At 39.7% G+C, this 22,965-nt stretch overlaps 1 protein-coding gene across 1 annotated transcript; it reads right to left on the bottom strand.

Moving 5' to 3' along the window:
• Positions 8,929-20,153, bottom strand: LOC102184901 (C-type lectin domain family 2 member E). Its single transcript, XM_018048926.1, has 5 exons — positions 19,978-20,153; positions 13,480-13,608; positions 12,033-12,208; positions 11,354-11,460; positions 8,929-9,355 (listed from the first exon to the last, which is right to left on the bottom strand). Exons 1-5 carry the CDS (start codon positions 20,054-20,056, stop codon positions 9,211-9,213), a joined length of 636 nt encoding a protein of 211 aa, XP_017904415.1. The 5' UTR covers positions 20,057-20,153; the 3' UTR covers positions 8,929-9,210.

Genomic DNA, 22,965 nt, shown 5'->3' with positions numbered 1-22,965 from the left:
TATTCTGATTCTTTGGACATCCTGACGTATACATTTTTATTCTATCTGGGTTTGGAATAATTTCTCATATCGTGACCTATTATTCAGGGGAAAAGGAACCATTTGGGTACATAGGAATAGTATGAGCTATAATATCAATTGGATTCCTAGGATTCATTGTATGAGCTCATCATACGTTTACAGTCGGAATAGATGTGGCCACACGGGCCTACTTCACGTCAGCTACTATGATTATTGCTATTCCAACCGGAGTGAACGTCTTTAGTTGATTAGCTACACTTCACGGAGGCAATATCAAATGATCTCCCACTATAATATGAGCCCTGGGCTTCATCTTCCTTTTTACAGTTGGAGGCCTAACTGGAATCATCCTAGCCAACTCTTCCCTTGATATTGTCCTTCATGACACATATTCTGTACTCGCACACTTCCACTATGTACTATCAATAGGAGCTGTATTTGCCATCATAGGAGGGTTTGTACATTGATTCCCACTATTCTCAGGCTACACCCTTAACACTACATGAGCCAAAATCCACTTTGCAATAATATTTGTAGGTGTAAACATAACTTTCTTCCCACAACATTTCTTAGGACTATCTGGTATACCACGACGATACTCTGACTACCCAGACCCATACACAATATGAAATACTATTTCATCCATAGGCTCCTTTATCTCACTAACAGCAGTAATACTAATAATTTTCATTATTTGAGAAGCAGTCACATCTAAATGAGAAGTCCTAACTATAGACCTAACCACAACAAACCTAGAGTGATCAAACGGATGTCCTCCACCATACCACACATTTGAAGAACCTACATATGTTAACCTAAAATAAGAAAGGAAGGAATCGAACCCCCTGTTGTTGGTTTCAAGCCAACACCATAGCCACTATGTCTCTGTCAATTAATGAGATGTTAGCAAAACATTACGTAACCTTGTCAAGGTTAAATTACAGGTGAAAATCCTGTATACCTCATATGGCATATCCCATACAACTAGGATTTCAAGACGCAACATCACCTATTATAGAAGAACTATCGCATTTCCATGACCATACGCTAATAATCGTCTTTTTAATCAGCTCACTAGTACTTTATATTATTTCGCTAATACTAACAACAAAATTAACTCATACCAGCACTGTAGACGCACAAGAAGTAGAAACAATCTGAACCATTCTACCAGCCATTATTTTGATTCTAATTGCCCTTCCATCTTTAGGAATTCTGTACATAATAGACGAGATTAATAACCCATCTCTCACAGTAAAAACTATAGGACATCAATGATACTGAAGCTATGAATACACAGACGATGAAGACTTGAGCTTCGACTCCTACATAATTCCAACATCAGAACTGAAACCAGGAGAATTACGACTACTGGAAGTAGATAACCGAGTTGTATTACCTATAGAGATAACAATTCGAATGTTAATCTCCTCCGAAGATGTATTACACTCATGGGCTGTACCTTCCTTAGGACTAAAAATAGACGCAATCCCAGGTCGTTTAAACCAAACAACTCTTATATCAACCTGACCAGGCTTATACTATGGCCAATGCTCAGAAATCTGTGGATCAAATCATAGCTTTATGCCAATTGTTCTTGAACTAGTTCCACTAAAATATTTTGAAAAATGATCTGCATCAATACTATAAAATCATCAAGAAGTTATGCCAGCATTAACCTGTTAAGTTAAAGACTGAGAGCACAATACTCTCTGTGGTGACATGCCACAACTAGACACATCAACATGACTTACAATAATCCTATCAATATTCTCAGTCCTCTTTATTATTTTCCAATTAAAAATTTCAAAACATAATTTCTACTACAATCCAGAATTAACATCAACAAAACACTGAAACAAAACACCCCTTGAGAAACAAAATGAACGAAAATCTATTTGCCTCTTTCATTGACCCTATAATAATAGGCCTCCCCCTTGTTACCCTCATTGTTTTATTTCCTAGCTTATTATTTCCAGCATCAAATCGACTAGTTAATAACTGCCTCATCTCCCTCCAACAATGAATGCTTCAACTTGTGTCAAAACAAATGATAAGTATTCACAACGCCAAAGAACAAACATGGGCATTAATGTTAATATCCTTAATTTTATTTATTGGGTTAACAAACCTATTAGGCCTATTATCTCACTCATTAACACCAACCACACGACTATCAATAAACTTAGGCATGGCTATCCCTCTATGAGCAGGGGCTGTGATTACAGGCTTTTGCAACAAAACTAAAGGATCACTTACCTAACAGGATAGCCCCCTGTTAATGTCAGGAGAGTTGGTGAAAGGCACAAAATAGTAAGAGAGACAGATTATGGTTTGGGGGTAGATGCTCGAGCTGGCCTAGGGAGCCCCTTGAGTCCTTCAGTCCTTCACTCCTCGGTCTCCCGAGGGAGTGAAGATGCAGAACGCCTTCCCGTTCAGGTCTTAGAAACCCAGGCAGATAAGTGAACGCAGAGAGCCTCTATGCTCCAAGGGATCAGCCTGAAAAAGAGAGTAAGAGAGAAAAAGAAAAGAAAAAAAAAAAAGACACAGGGTGACCAAGCTTCAGTGAGTGAGGCCTGTAACTTTATTTTCAAAAGGGACTTTTATACCTTGACTTGTCCATAGAGGGAAATGAAAGATGCAAGGCCATGCAAAATCATCCCAAACACTCCAGCAGTTTTGCTCTTATTGAAGCCAGGATTTTTTTCTGCATACCTTTCCCACAAATGATGTTGTGTACATTATCTTCTGGCCTTGGAGGCCTGTGGACATTGTATGACCCTCTTTTGATAAAGGCTGCTCAACCAGAAAACTTACTTTCCCTCAAAGTGTTTTTTCTTTATAGTTCTAATCTATGTCAGCCTCAGAAAATACTAAACAGAGTTACATTTCTCATGGAGCAAAGGTACAGTGAGTTACAAGAAAGAACCAATTAGGTCAAAGGTCTGATGTGGCTAATTTCAAGGCTTCACTTGTTTTTCTTACATTCCATTTCTTACTTACATTCTGAGTTCACTCAGACTCACATCCATCGAGTCAGTGATGCCATCCAGCCATTTCATCCTCTGTCTTTCCCTTCTCCTCCTGCCCCCAATGCTTCCCAGCATCAAAGTTTTTCCCAGTGAGTCAACTCTTCACATGAGGTGGCCAAAGTACTGGAGTTTCAGCTTTAGCATCATTCCTTCCAAAGAAATACCAGGGCTGATCTCCTTCAGAATGGACTGGTTGGATCTCCTTGCAGTCCAACGGACTCTCAAGAGTCTTCTCCAACACCACAGTTCAAAAGCATCAATTCTTCAGCACTCAGCCTTCTTCACAGTCCAACTCTCACATCCATACATGACCACTGGAAAAACCATAGCCTTGACTAGACGGAATCTGCTTTTGAATATGCTATCTAGGTTGGTCATAACTTTTCTTCCAAGGAGTAAGCGTCTTTTAATTTCATGGCTGCAGTCACCATCTGCAGTGATTTTGGAGCCCCAAAAAATAAAGTCTGACACTGCTTCCACTGTTTTCCCATCTGTTTCCCATGAAGTGATGGGACCAGATGCCATGATCTTCGTTTTCTGAATATTGAGATTTAAGCCTTGCTTGTCAGGTCTCTTCTGCATGACCTTGTCATGGATGGGATGGCCCATGCTGGATCCTGGTACAAAACTAAGATCCTGGCAACTGATCTCATCACTTCATGGCAAATAGATGTGGAGAAAATGGAAACAGTGGCAAATTTTATTTCTTGGGCTCCAAAATCACTGCAGACAGTGACTGCAGCCATGAAATCAAAAGACACTTGTTCCTTGGAAGAAAAGCTGAGAAAGCTAGACAGCATATTAAAAAGCAGAGACATCGCTTTGCCGACAAAGGTCTGTATAGTGAAAGCTATGTTTTTTTCCAGTAGTCATGTATAAATTATGTGAGTTGGATCATAATGAAGGATGAACACCAAAGAATTGACGCTTTTGAATTGTGGTGCTGAAGAAGGCTCTTGAGAGTCCCTTGGACAATAAAGAAATCAAACTAGTCAATCCTAAAGGAGATCAACCCTGAGTATTCATTGGGAAAACTGACGCTGAAGCTGATGCTCCAAACTTTGGCCACCTGATGCAATGAAAAAGACTCTGATACTCTGAAAGATTGAGGGCAGCAGGAGAAGGGGATGACTGAGGATGAGATGGCTGGATGGGATCACCAACTCAGTGGACATAAGTTTGAGCAAACTCAGAGAGACCATGAAGGACAGGCAAGCCTGGCATGCTGCAGCCCATGGGATCACAAAGAGTTGGACACAACTTAGTGACTGAACAGCAACAACAAAGCCTTCAAATCCACAAATACAGTCTTCAGCTCCATTTATCTAGTTTTGTTTCATTTTTTCATTGGCAATTTAAAATTTTGGCATTCATATCTTGAAAATGTTTAAATTTTGTACACAAGTATTTCATTTCTTAGGAATGATTATAGATACTATTGCGTTTTTCATTTGTTTCCATGTTAACTATTAGTATATAAAATCTGATTAATTTTTTGTGTCTTGGACTTGTATTCTGGGCTCACTCATTAATTCTAGGAGGCTTTTCTTTTTTATATTTGGGGGAGGCAGTGGCATAATTATATTATATGACCATGATTACTATTAGGAGTTTGCGTAGTATAGTGAGAGTAAGGAGAAGTCATTAAAATATTTTATTCAAAGGAGTGACCAGATCATACTTTGGATTGGAATAATCCCTCTGGTTATAAGATAAAGAATGAATCAAAATAAATTTAAAGAGGAAGAATGGTTAAGTCTCAAATGATATAGATGTGTTTCTGTGTAATTTTACAAGCTTGTTCCTACATGACATTTGAATGATTAATTCAATCAGTAGTGATTTCCACTGATGTGTTAGAAACTGATTCATTCTGTTCCTTGACTTTCTGCTAGTGCCAATAGGAAAGTGACAGTGGACTTGTCATCTCTTGGATGTTCCAGAATAATTGCTGTTCCTTTCAATTTTATTTCCATAGAGCAGTGATAGGAGAAAAGTATTTATTGGACTTTGCTTGTGGCCCAGTGGTTAAGAATCTGCCTGCCAAGACAGGAGACACAGGTCTGATCCCTGGTCTGAGAGGATTCCATGTGCCTTGGGGCAACAAAGACTGTGTACCAAAATTATTGAGCCCTGGTGCCCTAGAGCCCACTTTCTGCAACAAGAGAAGCCACTGCAATGAGAAGCCCACACACCACAACTAGAGAGTAGCCCCCATACTACAACTAGAGAGGAGCCTATCCTGTGAAACTAGTAATTGTATTTATTTTTCATGTGAAGAAACTCTGCTTTGAGTGGCTATATAATTTTAAAGTTCATAGCTAAAAAATGGAATGTATGCTTTAGATACATGGTTTAAAAACTAGTTTGTAAAAGAATACTAAGTCATTTAGGGTCACAATTTGACTGAAATATCATTTGTAAGCTAATCACATCAAGTTTATCAATACAAAATCTATTCATTGATTTATTTTATCTTCCAGATTTCTGTGGAAATTTAGCTTTCTTTATAAAAAAAAAAGTAGCAGAAACCAAGAAAATAGGGCAGAATCTCATAGAATTTAAGGCATTATATATTCACAGGTATGTTTAGACAATATTCAGTATTTGAGGCATTGTACTAGTCTCTGAGAATATAGAACTGAGCTAGATATAGTCTAGGCATCTAAGAAAACCTAAGGCAAAATGATTGTAAGACAAGAAAAAAATAAAACAAAGACATAATCTCAAGTATGTATAAAAATATAGGTATACAATATATAAAAATAGATACAAAACTAAATATTGTCAAAAACTGCATAGAATTACAAAGCCTTGTGTTCTGCAGTCCTTGCCACACCAAACCAAGTCATTACAGTTGTGCCTGACTCTTTGTGACCCCATCAGGCTCCTCTGTCCATGGGATTCTCCAGGCAAGAATAATGGAGTGCGTTACCATTTTCTTCTCCAGTTCTGCAGTCCATGGGGTCACAAAAAGTCGGACATCACTGGGTGACTGCACAACAAGAAGAAACTGATAAGACAAGCATCATATGATATTGCCTATATATGGTATCTAAAGAACGGTACAAATGAACTGATCTACAAAACAGAAATAGAATCACAGGTGTAGAAATCAAACTTATGGTTACCTGGTGGTAAAGGAGTGGAAAGGGATAAATTGGGAGATTGAGACTGATGTATACACACAACTCTCTAAAAAAGAGATAATTGGTAAGGATGTACTATATTGCACAGGGAACATTACCCTATACTGTGTTAATTCCTATAGGGGAAGTAGTCTATAAAAGAGTGCACACATATACATGCATAGCTAATTCACTCTGCTGTATACCTGAAATTAACAATTTTTATTAGAGTATAGTTGTAAATCAAAATTTTTACAAAAGAAGAAACCGAGAAATATACAAGTGAGATGGAAGAAATGGAAGTATTGGATTGGCCAAAAAGTTCATTCTGGTTTTTCCATTCCATAAAATCTTATGGAAAAACTGGAACAAACTTTTTGGCCAACCCAATAACACAGAAAGAGAGAATGCATTATAAACTGCTATTTTGTCCTTTTTGGGACTCATCAGTACAGTGTAGCTAATGCTGTAAAATTTAAAACATTTTGTTTCTTAAAACTCAATAATATGTAACAGTTCTGAGATTTGGGTATCACAGCCTCCATTAGTAGAAGTATTTAACTATTCGTGATTTAAGTGGGATAAAAGCAGGATGTTTTAAATCTAGTAAAAAATAAAAAAATTGATATTTATATGCATTTATTTAGCACACTGTAATTAAAAACATGAACACTGAGAATAAGTGTAAAAAGCTTTTTTTTTTCCCCAGTGTTTCTAATACTGCTGTTTTAAAATAAAATATAAGAGAAATGTTAGTCTTGGCAGTTTTTTAATATAAATTTATTTTAATTGGAGGTTAATTACCTTACAATATTGTATTGGTTTTACCATACATCAACATGAATCTGTCACAGGTATACACGTGTTCCAGTCTTGGTAATTTTTAAAAAATTTATTTGGCTGCATCACATGTTAGTCATGGCACGTGGTATCTTCAATTTTCCTTGCAGCATGTGGAATCTTTTTCTTTTTTGCCAATTTCTGCAATTTTTTTCTTTTTTGCTTTTTGTGGTAAAGTTGTTTCCAACCCCCTACCCCCCCCCCCCCCCCCCCCGCCATTGGAGTATAATCCCACATGCTGCAACTAAAGATTCCATGTGCTGTACAGCTGATTCACTTTCTTGTACAGTATGTAGGAATCTTTACTTGCAGCACATAGGATCTTCTAGTTGTGGCATGTGGGAGCTAGTTCCTTGACTAAGGGTCAAACCCAGACCCCTTGCATTGGGAACATGGAGTCTTAACCACTGGACCCCCAGGGAGTCCTTAGTCTCAGTGCTTTTGAAAATTTCCCTATATATTTGTAAATGATAGTAAGAGAATTTTGAATGAAATGGCAACCCACTCCAGTATTCTTGCCTGGAGAATCCCAGGGACAGAGGAGCCTAGTGGGCTGCTGTCTATGGGGTCACACAGAGTCGGACACAACTGAAGCGACTTAGCAGCAGCAGCAGTTCAGTTCAGTCGCTCAGTCATGTCTGACTCTTTGCAACCCCATGAATCACAGCACGCCAGGCCTCCCTGTCCATCACCAACTCCCGGAGTTCACTCAGACTCACGTCCATCAAGTCAGTGATGCCATCCAGCCATCTCATGCTCTGTCATCCCCTTCTCTTCCTGCCCCTAATCTCTCCCAGCTAGCCTTGATTAGACGGACCTTAGTCAGCAAAGTAATGTCTCTGCTTTTGAATATGCTATCTAGGTTGGTCAGTTATAAATTTCTCATTATCATTTTGCATGGCTTCAGCTATCATAGTCATTTTTATGGTCCCATTTGTGCAAAGAAAAGTGCTGTCTGTCTAACAAAAGAAGAATTCATTCATATTTTGTTGTTCAGTCACTAAGTCATGTCCAAATTTTTGTGACCCCATGGACAGCAGCATGTCAGTCTTCTCTATCCATTCACAGTTATCAGGTTCAAATATAAGTATCAAATCATATTATTCAACCCCTGGAGGAGGACATGGAAACCTACCCTAGAATTCTTGCCTGGAGAATCCCATGGACAGAAGAGCCTGATGGGCTACTGCCCATAGGGTCACAAAGAGTCAGACACAACTGAAGTAACTTAACATATACAATATTTAACACTTAGAATTCAGTTCAGTTCAGTTCAGTTCAGTCGCTCAGTCATGTCCAACTCTTTGTGACCCCATGAATCACAGCATGCCAGATCTCACTGTCCATCCATCACCAACTCCCGGAGTTCACTCAGACTCATGTCCATAGAGTCGGTGATGCCAGCCAGCCATCTCATCCTCTGTAGTCACCTTCTCCTCCTGTCCCCAGTTCCTCACAGCACCAGAGGCTTTTCCAATGAGTCAACTCTTCGCATGAGGTGGCCAAAGTATTGGAGTTTCAGCTTTAGCCTCAGTCCTTCCAATGAACACTGGGACTGATCTCCTTTAGAATGGATTGGTTGGATCTCCTTGCAGTCCAAGAGACTCTCGGGAGTCTTCTCCAACACCACAGTTCAAAAGCATCAATTCTTTGGTGTTCAGCTTTCTTCACAGTCCAACTCTCACATCCATACATGACCACTGGAAAAACCATAGCCTTAACTAGACAGACCTTTGTTGGCAAACTCTGCTTTTTAATATGCTTTCTAGGTTGGTCATAACTTTCTTTCCAAGGAGTAAGCGTCTTTTAATTTCATGGCTGCAATCACCATCTGCAGTGATTTTGGAGCCCCCAAAAATAAAGTCTAACACTTAGAATTATGCTCTTCCAAATCCCTATATCATTCAAGAATAGCTTACTTCTTCACTGTTAGCAAATATTATAAATTAATTTTGATGATAAATTTTTGGCAGATGAGGCAATACAGTGGCAACTGTATATAGCAATCTATAATGCATCTCTGGTGGAGAAGGCAACAGCAACCCACTCCAGTACTCTTGCCTGGAAAATCTCATGGACAGAGGAGCCTGGTAGGCAGCAGTCCATGGGGTTATGAAGAGTCGGACACGACTGAGCGACTTCACTTTCACTTTCACAATGCATCTCTTGGTAATGTTGTGTGAAATTCCCTAAAAAGGCCTTGAAGTACGTGAGGGTATGGAGATATTACTGTTTGTCTTGCTGCAAATCCGATTTCTGCCTACAGCTCCGCTGCCACTACTAATTCCATAGGCACTCAGGAAGGCATATTGCCCAATTCCTTCGATGACAAACCTAAAACCAAACACAAAAATGTTAAAAAGCATAGGTTGGACATCTGCATTCTTTCCTCCTCATATTCTTCCACACCCCTACTCCAGGTATTTTTAATGTGAACCAGAGAAATGTGAAAATCTGTCTTCCTATGGCTTCTTAGTACATATACATCATTTCTATACTTGGTTCCTTTTATATTCTCAAACTCCCTACTTGAATATCAGAAGAAATTAAAAGATGCTTATTCCCTGGAAGAAAAGTTATGACCAACCTAGATAGTATATTCAAAAGCAGAGACCTTACTTTGCCTACTAAGGTCCGTCTAGTCAAGGCTATGGTATTTCCTGTGGTCATGTATGGATGTGAGAGTTGGACTGTGAAGAAGGCTGAGCACCGAAGAATTGATGCTTTTGAACTGTGGTCTGGAGAGGACTCTTGAGAGTACCTTGGACTGCAGGGATATCCAACCAGTCCATTCGGAAGGAGATCAACCCTGGGATTTCTTTGGAGGGAATGATGCTAAACCTGAAGCTCCAGTACTTTGGCCACCTCGTGCGAAGAGTTGACTCATTGGAAAAGACTCTGATGCTGGGAGGCATTGGGGGCGGGAGGAGAAGGGGACGACAGAGGATGAGATGGCTGGATGGCATCACGGACTTGATGGACGTGAGTCTGAGTGAACTCCAGGAGTTGGTGATGGACAGGGAGGCCTGGCATGCTGCGATTCATGGGGTCGCAAAGAGTCGGACACGACTGAGCGACTGAACTGAACTGATCATCGCCCATCCCAAATCCAGTTATGTTGTTGACTAGTAATTTAGTGCTTGCTGTTGTGGCCAAGTGAACTGCTGCCATGGGTGGAAATAAAAAAAAATTTTCATATGTTGATATATAGGGAAGTCATTCTGGCTTATACATGAGTTAACTTGAATTTTAGGCCATCTATAACACCCTGTTTGTGGCCTAGCAAACATATACTGTAGTTTTGCTTTAATGACTAAAGAAAAGGGCACATTGACCAGAAGTAAAAAAATGTCCATGTTAAAAATAAAGATTAAATGTCTCTCTTCCGGGGACACTAGTGCCGGTCCTCCTTCAGTGATAAGACTCCCTTCCCAGGTGCCAAGGCCATACTGACCCGCTCTGTATGTGCTGGTCAATTTTTTTCATTTGAAATCTTGAAGGAATGTGATCCTGACTTGTTTAATGTTCTCTCTTCTGACAAAATATAAAACTGGGCTAGAAACCCTGTTTCTCTGAAGCAGTTTCTCAGAGTGATCTGGGAGGTGGCCTTCCAGCCTAGTCCTCAGCTTGGCTCAAATAAAACTCTTCTCTATTATTTTATTTTTGATCATTTATTGATTATTTTCATTGGCCTTCAATGAAGATGATTTTCATTGTTCTTCTGACCTGTTCTATACCTGTGTGAAAATAAAATTATGTACTTACTAGTAAATTCTTAAACAGGCTTTGCTTTGAATGAGGGAAGCGATTGCCTTTTTTCATTCTGTCTGTTCCAGTGTAATGGTTACAGTTAAGATCTCTCCACTGAAGTGTTCAGAACCAAAGATGTGTTACTAAGTTTCTTCCAGGGTAAATTATCACAGGAGGGATTCCCTCTGGGTCCCTGACAACCTTCCTTTTAGTAATAAACACAGCAGCTGGCAGAGTGGACTGAGGGTCTGCAGATACCAATTCTTCCCTGGCTTTCCAAGACTATAGGACCCTGGAGTGCCTCAGCTGTTCTCTCTCCATTCTAAATATGGATTTCAGCACAGCTTAAGTCAGTGGGTGAATGCAGAACTATGTCTAATGGCATCCTCATGCTAAAGATTTCAATTGAAAACATGATATGCAAACTTTTCCCAAAGGCACTGCTAATAAACAGAAGAGCATACAAAGGACTTCTATTTCTTACACCTGAAACCTTCCATGATATTAAATTTACATTCCCATAAGTACAACTCACACCCATAACTACATATTCCTACAATAGAAGGCAGCCTAAAAACTTACGAGGCATCAAGTTTAGAGTTGTCTGTCCACTTCCAAGCATGATGTGATGGTTCTCTGCTAAGGCCAATCCAATGGTCAGAAGGGCCTTTGTATCTTTCCAGAAAGTTCTGTTATAAAACACAGAAAGCAAAAACACATGTCTCCTTCATTTTACCCTTGAGTCCTCTTCCCCCTAGCCTTCTCTCTTTGGATGACAGCCTGGTAAGATTGAGAAGCTTAGACATTAAAGGGAGTAAACTAGTCCCCAGTTCTCAGCTTAAGTCACTCAAATGTCTCTGATCCTAAATTACATTAAAGTGATCACATATCTCAATTTGACTGGTAAAGTCCCAGGTTATGCCTGTGGTTCCAACATAATATTGTCACTTTCACTCCCCAAAATGTCCCAACTTGGATGATAAATTACATGATCACCATCCTTCTCTTTTACAATGGTAAGAATATATCTAATTTGAAGGTTAACTATGAGGACTACATGAGAGAATGTGTCCAAATTGACTCACAGGATTCCAGGCAGAGAACATACCCAAGAAATATCAGGCACTAATATGCACTCCAAGCCCCTAAGTCTGCCTGGAATGGGAGCCTTCCTCTTCTTTCAGCGGTCACCCTGTGCGGCCTATATCCTTCTCAGGGGCTAAGTATTTAACAAAGAACATGATCCAAAAATATTCCTTACCAACTCCTCCTCCGTTTCAAACTGAGCAAGAACAGCTCCCAGTGAAGTACAGGATGTCTGACTGAATGTCCAATTTTTTGAGTCTTCAGAAAAATAAAAACACTTACTCCCAAATCCAATCCACCCTTCTGGGCAGGTGGCAAGCAGAACTTGTACGTCTGTCTCTCTGTTTCTCACTAAAAGTTGGACAGACACAGTGAAGCATAACGAATAAATTTTCCCATCCATTTTATCTATTTTTCCACTTATCATCCTGAGGTCAGTCTTTTTTTCCATATGTATGTATTAATATATACATATATACATGTGCGTACATATATATGTAGGTACAGTATAACTGAATTCCAAAATGAGGGGTTTGAATAAAAGCATGCCAAAGAACAGCTAGACTTGTACTTTTATGGCCTTGGCTAATAATTTTTTGCTCTTCTCAAAATCTGAACAGGGCCTATTTTCTATAGGTGGACAGACTGTTAGAAATGTTTTCCAAGCCCAAATTTGTCTGTTTTTCCAAATGAACGGTTTTCCTTTTTATGTATTTTGGCACCATCAATTACATAATTTTCTCTCATTTTACTTCCAGGAACATATTCTCAAGTGCATTTCTAATGCCTCTTACAATGCTATCAGCCTTAGTCATTTATAAAACACCAACTGTTAGTCAATACTTGGAAATGTGATTGCACTTCACTTTACTGCTTGCCAAAACAACAACTCTTTTGAGGTCTTTTTTTTCCCTTTGGTTTCTGGGAAAATGGAATATTGAGATCTGTGATCACTTGCTGAGTACAAACTAGTGGCAGTTGCTTTTCCCACGTGATTTTATTATATTGAGGATTTGCCTTAGAATAGAATGTTCTACAAAAACTATTATGTTAATAAATATACACAATACATGGTTCTCAACATAGCAGTCAAAATATTATTCTACAATGAAATTCAGATCATGGCATTCCTCTCCTACAATTTCCCTCTTCCTGATACCCCCTACTGCACTCAGATTAAAAGCCACAGTTTTTACCTGACTCATTAGGGAGTGACCTCCCTGACCCCCAGCCTGTTAATCTTCCTCATTCTCACCTTGCTTCAGCTGTAGAAGCCTCCGTGCTGTTCCTCAAACCTACCAGGAGATCCCTCCTTTCATTCTACTTGTTCCTGCCATCTGGAATGCTTTCCCCACAAACCCAATGACTTCTTCATCTCCTTCAAGTTTGCTGAAAAGTCGTTTTCTCAAGGAGGCTTGCCCTGGACACTTACATTCAACTCAATATGTTACCCTATATTATAACATCTGCATCTTCCTGCTATTAGTAGAATAGGAGTGTTTTGTTCACTGATACACCTCAAGCATTTCACACACCCTGGCACATAGTGGAGCTCAATAAATATTTATTGACAATGTGAATGTGCAAAGAACATGGTACGGTTTGGAGAACAGGTAACTCACCTGCCACAAGAGTGGAAAGTGTCACCACATTTAGAGCCACAAGGATAAAGATAATCAGGATGCAGCAGCGAACCTTGGCAGGTGTAACAGGAGAGGCAATTGCTAGGCATTTCTTTCGGAGATCTTTACCTGTAAATACAAATGTCATAATCTCAATCTCATGGAGGTATTAGAAAGAAAAACTCAAATTTATCACAGAATCAACATGTAAAGTCTGCTGTACCTCACCTCCCCTATTGCCAAACTCTCACAAAAGGTCCATGTCCAGGAGAGATGAGCACAGCCCAAAAGCGATTAGAGAGAAGAGAAATTGAAGCTTTTTCCCCTGGAGAGTCTTCCAGTTATTGGAAGAAGAGCTAATAAGAGAGTAAGAAATGAAAAGAGTAGAAATCAGAAAGGAAACGAAACATATAAACAATTCAGATTTACCTCCTTAAATAACAAATAGAAGTTCTGAGGAGAGCATTAGAAAATTAATCACTATAATTCATCATATTAACAGAATAAGAGAAGAGAAATGGATATGACCATGTTGGTAAGTATGACATAAAATATGTCATAAAACGTAACAGCCATCTAAAATAACAAAGCCCAACAAATTATGAACTGAACTTTCACTTTTCATAGAAATAGTACAGCTAACATGATACTTAATGGTGAAAAAGTGAAGGCCTTCTTCCAAAGGTCAGGAACAAGGCAAGGATGTCTGTTCTCACCAATCCAATTTAACATTTTACTAGGGTTTCTATGAGTGCCAATAAGGCAAGGAAAGTAAATAAGGCAAAAGTTAAAAAGGCAAAGAAATTAGAAAGAAGTGAAAATGTTTCAAGAAGTCACATCCACTCTCCTCCCAGTAGAAATATCAATTTGAAAAGTATCTGCACATTAAAATACCTTCCCCAGAACCAAGGAGCACCAGGTACACCCACCCACTGCCTCATCCCAGCTCCTGTGTACTCTAGCAATTCCAGGCAGATAATGCAGCCTTCAACAGCTTCCACCCAGGGCTTCCTGTGGGCTCCTAGGAGCCCAGGCCCCTGTCTCCCCCCTGCACCTGCCAACTCCAGCAGCTCCAGGTGGGGCTCCTGTGACACCTGGCTCCGAGTGAACTCCTGGGGACCAAGCCCCCAAAACCCTTCCCTCAGGACTGGGCAGTCCAGCACAGAGAGAGACCCATTCCCCGTGGGAAAAGGGGAGGAAGACAGCACCTGCCTTCACTACACATCCCAGATCTGCCTTTCCCAGCCGTCTGACTCCTGCAGCCCTGTGTGACTCCCCGCAGACTCACCAACCAAGGCCCCCCTCTCCCAGGTGCCTGCCAGCTCCAGTGACCCAAGTGAGTCCTGTGACACCAGGTTCCCAGCAGGCTTCTGGGAACTAGGCCTCCTTTCACCCCAGTGACTGCTGACTCTAGCAGCCCTAGGCAGCTCCTGTGACTTCCCTGCTGGCTGCCACCAATCAAGAAACCAACATAACTAGTCATTAGGGAAACAGAAAATACAGTGAGCTGCCACAATATGTGCATCAAAGTGGCAAGTTAAACAAAATAACAAAACTAAGTGACAGGGAAGAAAAGATACAAATGGAATTCTCATGAACTGTTGGAAATATAACTATATAGCCACTTCGGAAAACAGCTTGGCAGTTAGGTGTGGTGAACATATCCTTACTATATGCCCTAGCAATGTAAGAATCCCTTGGTGTCTATGCAAGAGGAATGAAAACTTCCATTTACACAGAAACCTAGACTTGAATATTTATATTAACTTTATTCATTATCAGGCTTCCCTCGTGGTTCAGCTGGTAAAGAATCCACCTGTAAATGCGGGAGACCTGGATTCGATCCCTGGCTTGGAAAGATCCCCTGGAGAAGGGAAAGGCTATCCACTCCAGGATTCTGGCCTGCAGAATTCAATGGACTGTGTAGCCCATGGGGTCACAAAGAGTCAGACACAACTGAGTGGCTATCGCTTTACCTTTTTATTCATCATCACCAAAACTGGCAACAATTCAAACATCCTTCAGCTGATAGAAAGATAAATAAATACCACTTGGTACTAGGAGAAAAGAAAAACTTGACTTTATATTCACAATTGCTCATTTCTTATTTTTCTTTGGCTTGCTAAATTTTAGTGAGGCTCACTCTCCCCCCAAAATTCCCAAACCCTGGCTTGCCTGAAAATGTAAACAAGCTCTAAAAAGAGAAGTGAGATGCATCATAGCTCATGTGTGACCATGAGTTCGTGTCCGTACTCCTTCTCCTATTTGGAACCAGTCTGTTGTTCCATGTCCAGTTCTAACTGTTGCTTCCTGACCTGCATACAGATTTCTTAAGAGGCAGAGGAACCAGAGATCAAATTGCCATCATCAGCTGGATCATGGAAAAAGCAAGAGAGTTCCACAAAAACATCTATTTCTGCCATTAACTTATGAATTATTATTTGCCTTCAAGTTATATTGTTTCAAGTGTATTTTTTAGATGATTTTGATATTGTTGTCCATGGAGTAGAAAGAGCACTGGTGAGGAATTTAAGGAATCCTAGAAAGAGTTTTGTCTCTATCACCAACTGCTTGTGCGGACTTGAACACTTGAACAAGTTATTCTGTCTGTTAGTGTTTTCACTGGTCACTGTTTCTCAAATCTTAGCAGCAGAATGAACAATGGTCTCAAAAGCTTCACAGTTATATTAAATTCTAAATACATAATTGTCCTCACAACGATGAGCAAAGTCTTTCCTGAATTTATGATGACTAGTGCATGCGTGGTTAGTGTTAGTGGGGTGGGGACAGGTTAGAAACATAACATTTATTTCTTCTTCCTCTTTCTTACTTTATTGCTCCCCTTCTTTCTTACTTTAGAGAGATCAGTTCCATTAATGTGCTCAATGCCTTGGCAACAAATCCGAGATAAATGCTTGTATTTTTGTGAAACTTCCAAACCTTGGAATGATAGTCTAGCTGACTGTTCCACAAGAGAATCCAGTCTGCTGATTATTCAAGATAAGGAAGAACTGGTAAATAATTAAGTAAAATACGTTAATACAACTTAGCACTGACTTCTAGCCACATCAAGATCTTTGTGCTTTAGCCTTAAGGGTTCTATGCAGATGAAAATATCAACCTTGACTTCAAGAAGCTCACAATCTGAGAGACTAAATAGACACGAAAACAAAATAAATATAATTTAATGAATACAACAATATAAACATAAACATTTGTATATATTAATACAGAAATAAATGAATAGAAATATCACAAATAAGGATTAATTAACTCCAACAGGGAGTCAGGAAAGGCCTCATAGAAGAGGTGATAGTTCAGAGGATGAGCATAAGAATGCAAACCAGCAACAGATAAACAGATTCAATATTCAGTCATTTCTTCTGTTTCATTTACAGAGACTCATACAAAATCTGATAAACAAAGAAGCAATTCTGTTTTGGATTGGATTAAATTTTACATTATCAGAGAAGAACTGGAGTGGATAAATGGCTCCTTTTTAAACTCTAACATGTGAGTATTAGATAAGCTAATTTGAATATTCAACTTGCTTCCCACTAGCTATCCATTTTGCAGATGGTGGTGTATATATGTCCATGCTACTCTCTCAGTTTGTCCTACTTGCCTTCCCCTGGGTCTCCATTCCTGCCCTGCAAATGCATTCATCAGTACCATTTTTCTAGATTCCATATATATGCATTAATATATGAGATCCAACCAGTCCATCCTAAAGGAGACCAGTCCTGGGTGTTCATTGGCAGGGCTGATGCTGAGGCTGAAACTCCAATACATTGGCCACCTGATACGAAGAGTTGACTCATTGGAAAAGACCCTGATGCTAGGAGGGATTGGGGGCAGGAGGAGAAGGGGACGACAGAGGATGAGATGGCTGGATGCCATCACTGACTTGATACACATGAGTTTGGGTCAACTCCAGGAGTTGGTGATGGACAAGGAGGCCTGAAGTGCTGCGATTCATGGGGTCGCAAAGAGTCGGACACGACTGAGTGACTGAACTGTACTGAATGATGCTTGCTTTTTAAATTTATTTATTTATATTAATTGGAGCATAATTACTGGTCTACTGGTTTTAACTTTTAGTTTCATGTCCTAGAAAACTTATTTAACTTATAGGGACAGTTTAAATTTAAAAGAAAATAGATTTCACCTTTGCACTGCTCAAGTAGTTTCACCTACATGGCTTAGCTAGTAAAACATCAACATTTGGCAAGAACTTTTGCTTTCACTAAGCATTAAGCATGAGACCTGTGTTTCAGGAACTTCAATATTCTATTGTCCCAGATAAAAAGTAAAGTTCAGAGAGAGGGAAGAATGGAAGAAGAAAGAAGGAAATGCAAATTTTGAGCAGAAAATAGAAGTTCAGTAAAAGCTATAAAAAGTATTCTTTCTACTGGACTGAAGAGCAAACATGCATAAGCTATGTTCTTTCTCTTTATCATCAAATTTATAAAAACTAAAAATGCTAAAGAATTTGCCGGTGGATAGATTTAGGTCCAATTCCTACTTTCAAACTCTACATCTGCTTTTAAATTACCAAAGATTAAAATTTTTAAAAATAAAAATTAAATTACAAAGGATCTATACACCAATAGTCTCAGTTTTTGCAGGTAACTTTTTAAAAGCCAATAATTATTCATGATTTTCTCAAACAAAGTCTCTTTAGAGAATAATAAGAAATTAATTCTCAGCTCCCAAGTTGCACTAGTAGTAAAGAACCCACCTGCCAATGCAGGAGACATTAGAGACCCGGGTTTGATCGCTGGGCCCAGAAGATCCCCTGGAGGAGGACATGGCAACCCACTCCAGGATTCTTGCCTTTAGACTCCCAGAAACAGAAGAGACTGGTGTCCTCTTCCAGGGGATTTTCCAGACAAGAATACTGGAGTGGGTTGCCATTTCCTTCTCCAGGGAATCTTCCTGACCCAGGGATCAAACTTAGGTTTCCCACATGCAGGCAGACTCTATACTATCTGAGCCACCAGGAAACCCATTAATTTAACTAAAATGGTTATGTTTAAAAGATGCTCATTTCATTTTTATGATCACTTCTGAAAATTTCTGGTAAGACACATTATATAAACTACTTTGGTAATGTATTCTAAATAGGATGATATAAAGCTTAGCTGAAGATGTGCTACAATCAAAAGTCCAGAGAATGAAAAACAAGAGAGAGAACACAGAAGTACACCAGAGCCCAGGAGACAGAGAGAGACATAAAGCAAGAGAGAGACAGTGCATGCATGCTCAGTCACTTCAGTCATGTCTGACTCTTTGTGACCGCATGGTCTATAGACCACCAGGCTCCACTGTCCATGCGATTCTCCAGGCAAGAATACTGGAGTGGATTGCCATGCCCTACTCCAGAGGATCTTCCCCACCCAGTGATCAAACCTGCATCTCCTGAATTGTAGGAAGATTCCTTACCTACTGAACCACTTGGGAAAGCTGGAGAAAGCCAGAGGGAGAGACAAAGGCAAAGTCATTTGAACACATAAATGAGCCTGAATAGATTTCATCTGGAACACTTAATGATATCACTGAAAATCACATTTACCCTTAATTCCAAAAGGAAATTTTTCAGGACAGTTTTGTGCCCAAGGGTAAGAAAATATACATTTGTTTAGATTTTTTTTGAACACCAAATTGTGACTTTTACTCATATTTCTTCCAGAAAATGTGACGACTCATTCAAAGCCCAGATCAAAAGTCACTTCACAAGTAAAGCCATCACCAATTCCCTAGGTTTTATTAAATACCTTGTAGTACAAATCACATCAAATTGTAGTAACTCATTTGTCTGTCCCTGAGGTGATGAAGCCCTGCAGGCAGAGTCTAAATACAATTTGTCTTTGTAGCTCTGTGTCTAACAAATAACAGATTCCAAATATATTATCATTAGTTTCAAACAGACTACAGCATAGGTGTCATGGTTAATTTTTTTTTTTTAACATATACATGTGTTTATTCTTTTTCAAATTCTTTTCTCAATTAGGTTGTCACATAATATTGAGCAGAGTTCCCTGTGCTATATAGGAGGTATGGGTAACTTTTATTAGTTTATGCATTACAAAATTGTTGGTGTCTCTTTGCCATCACTCTGGAATATAATCATCTGTTATTTAACATCATAATGTGAGTTACCAGAATGCAAGTAGCCAGCAACCTGGAGAAAAGACGAAGACTGATTGAAAACAAAACCCACAGACCATTTTTCTCTTAACCTCCTATAACATAATTCACTGTGCAGTAATATTTAAGTAACATATCCAGTACCAGAATAACTAACATAACAATTACACACCTGCCCTCTCACCCACCTCTAGTCCCTCAAAACATCTCTTCTTCTATGGAGGTTAACTGTGAAGTACTGATACTTCTTAAGCACAATTGCTACTATGCTGTCAGTGATCAGTAGTATAAGAACTTCCCTCCCCAACTCCTGTTTTGTTTTGTCAAAGTTTATCAATTTTACCTTACCAGATCTCCACTCCTCCATGTTCGCTCTATAGGTAGGGTCTGTCTCTAAGATTGTTAAAGACACCTCTGTCGTTGTCATGTTTCTGTTTGAAAAAAGGGATTTGGTGGTACCTTTTCTCAGTAGTTGCAAAGCAGGAAATGTGTATTGAAAGGAACTTCTGTTAACATTTGGCTGAAAAGGAAACTAGCAACCTCTCAGTTTAGACTCCACCTCTCATTGCAAAAGAGCCTCTTGATGAAAGTGAGTGAAAAAGCTGGCTTAAAATTCAACACTCAAAAATCTAAGATTATGGCATCCAGTCCCATTATTTCATGGCAAATAGATGGGCAAACAATGGAAACAGTGACAGTCTTTATTTTCTTGGGCTCCAAAATCATTGCAGATGGTGACTTCAGCCATGAAATTCAAAGATGCTTCCTCCTTGGAAGAAAAGCTATGACCAACCTAGACAGCATATTAAAAAGCAGAGACGTTACTTTGCCAACAAAGGTCCATCTAGTCAAAGCTATGTTTCTTCCAGTAGTCATGTATGGATGTGAGAGTTGGACTATAAAGAAAGCTGAGCACCAAAGAACTGATGCATTTGAACTATGGTGTTGGATAAGACTCTTGAGAGTCCCTTGGACGGCAAGGAGATCAAACCAGTCAATCCTAAAGGAAATCAGTCCTGAATATTTGTTGGAAAGACTGTTGCTGAAGCTACAATACTGTGGCCACCTGATATGAAGAACTTACTCATTGGAAAAAACCCTGATGATGGGTCTTTTCAGAAGGCAAAAGGGGAAAGGGGTGCCAGAGGATCAGATGGTCAGATAGTATCACTGACTCAATGAACATGAATCTGAGCAAACTCTGGAGGATAATGGAGGACAGAGGAGCCTGGTGTGCTACAGTCCTCGAGGTTACAAAGAGTTGGACGTGACTCAGCAACTGAACAGCATCATGTCACGATGTCACTGGGTGCAGACCTTCCAAAAATGTACAGGTTTTTATTGTTCAGTCACTCAGTCATGTCCAACTCTTTGTGACCCTGTGGACTGCAACACGCCAGGTTTCCCGGTCCTTCACCATCTCCTGGAGCTTGCTCAAACTCATGTCTGTTGAATCAGTGATGTCATCCAACCATCTCATCCTCTGTCATCCCCTTCTCCTCCTGCCTTCAATCTTTCCCAGAATCAAGGTCTTTTCCAATGGCTTGACTCTTCACATCAGGTAGCCATGTTTAGAGTCATCTCTTGTGCTGTTGGAAATGTACATGAGGCAGGAGCTAAATGGACTCGGGGCTGTACAGCTGGACTTTGTCCCCTGTGGATAGATACCCCAAGATAAAGAGGAGGAGGAGCTGAGCCCTGCCCAGATATGAGATAGTAGTTTTCTCATTCTCAAGGTTCAGAGGACCTTTCCAAGAATACACCTGGAGCAAGGCTCTTTGTAGATCAAAAAGGGAGTAATATCAACCTGTCCACAGGCCTCTTCACTAGACTCCATCTTGGCTAAGAAATGTGGGTACACACATGGAAGGACACTGATATATACCAAATACGGACTCAGAATCAGCCAAAGCAAGATGTTAGGCCAAAGGAAACCCAGAAGAAAATTGCATAAAAGTGAGTCAAACTACAAGGACCTGATGCTCTGGGCTTGCCAGTGTGTGCCTACGCATGTGTACTCTTTTCCCTCCTAACAAATGTTTCACTTGTTTCACTAGTTTTTGTTTCTCTGTGGAAATTCATTTTCTGGAAATGAATCCTAATGGCCAGGATTCAGCACTTGGCCAGACTTCAATTTCTGCCCAGAAACCAAAGTCCTATTTCAAGTCCCTGCAGGTTGAGGTCACCCAAGCTCAGATATGTCTTCACAAAAACCTTTGTCTTTGTTCGTGAAAAAAAACAACAACAACAACAAGGAGACCTTAGAGGTAGCACAGACTCAAGATAAAAGAAACTTATGTCCCTGAATTTCCATGTGGAAGAAAGCTGCATTCTAACTAGAAACACCTGTATTTCACAGCTACATGAGTGTTAAGTAAATATACACTGTGCTATCAACAAAATTTAGGTTATCTATTGTAGCAGCTGTGTAATGTATCTAGTCAGAGTGGCAGCCTCATTTTCTCCATAGTTTTTTGCATTACTAATCATGTCTTATCCAGGCACCACATATCTGCAGATTGTTTACTATTATGGTAGGTGCTGAGAAACAAAAGCTCTGCAAATTCTGATGAAGAGAATGAAGCAGGCACCTGGGTCTTGTGTGGGAGAGGTCTGGATGGATTTTCCAGAATGGCTGAGGCAAGGTTACTATCTTCTCTGGTGTCTAGTGAAGACAGGAACATTATAAAAGATCATGGTTTATAGTACCACCGAAAACCTGACAGAGCTAAGAGCAATGACAAATTGAAATTATAATAGTGATCATTATAATTATAATGAAGTGGTCAGCATACAAAAAGGGAGTTGGAAGGCAAGGGTCTGATTTCAGAATTCAAGGACTAGAACTTCTTTGTATCTTTGTATTGTGCCACACAAAAGGACAGAGCAACACCTGCCGATTTCTGTGGCCTCATGGTACCCCGAGAAATCTTGTTGTCTCCATAAAGATCTCCCTCCCTCCCTTTCCTGTGTTCGTGCAACAAGTCCTTGCTTAACACACTTCACTTCTCATCAACTGAAGTTTTAACGCTTGAGAAACAAGTTCTGTAATGAACCCATGGCTTCTCTCATTTAAAGAAATAAATAAACTTCCTCTTTTTTTTTAAGTGCGTCAGTCACAACTCAGAGCTTCCTGCACCTGTGTCTCCAAGCTGGGGCTCTAACAATCCAGCCAAAAAATGCCTCTTCTTCTCAATCAGGTCTTCGTTTCTGAAATTTCAGTTACTAAAAGCAATACATTATGAAAATGGTGACACACTTAACCTACATGACACCAGGAAGGGAACTTTTTTTTTTTTTTTAACACACCCTTATTCTGCCACCAGGAGCTTAAGG

The sequence above is a fragment of the Capra hircus genome, chromosome 5 (genome assembly GCF_001704415.2).
Source record: "Capra hircus breed San Clemente chromosome 5, ASM170441v1, whole genome shotgun sequence".
Classification (NCBI taxonomy): Eukaryota; Metazoa; Chordata; class Mammalia; order Artiodactyla; family Bovidae; genus Capra; species Capra hircus.
The sequence above is the reverse complement of the archived record's forward strand: the minus strand, read 5'-3'. Positions and strand labels throughout refer to the sequence as shown.

Coding starts and splice junctions, on each gene's coding strand:
- LOC102184901 (XM_018048926.1), bottom strand. CDS start 20,056: ATGACAACGACAGAGGTGTCTTTAACAATCTTAGAGACAGACCCTACC. Junction 13,609..19,977: donor CATGGAGGAGTGGAGATCTG/GTAAGGTAAAAT, acceptor TTGTATTTACAG/GTAAAGATCTCCGAAAGAAA. Junction 9,356..11,353: donor AACTCTAAACTTGATGCCTC/GTAAGTTTTTAG, acceptor GTTTGGTTTTAG/GTTTGTCATCGAAGGAATTG.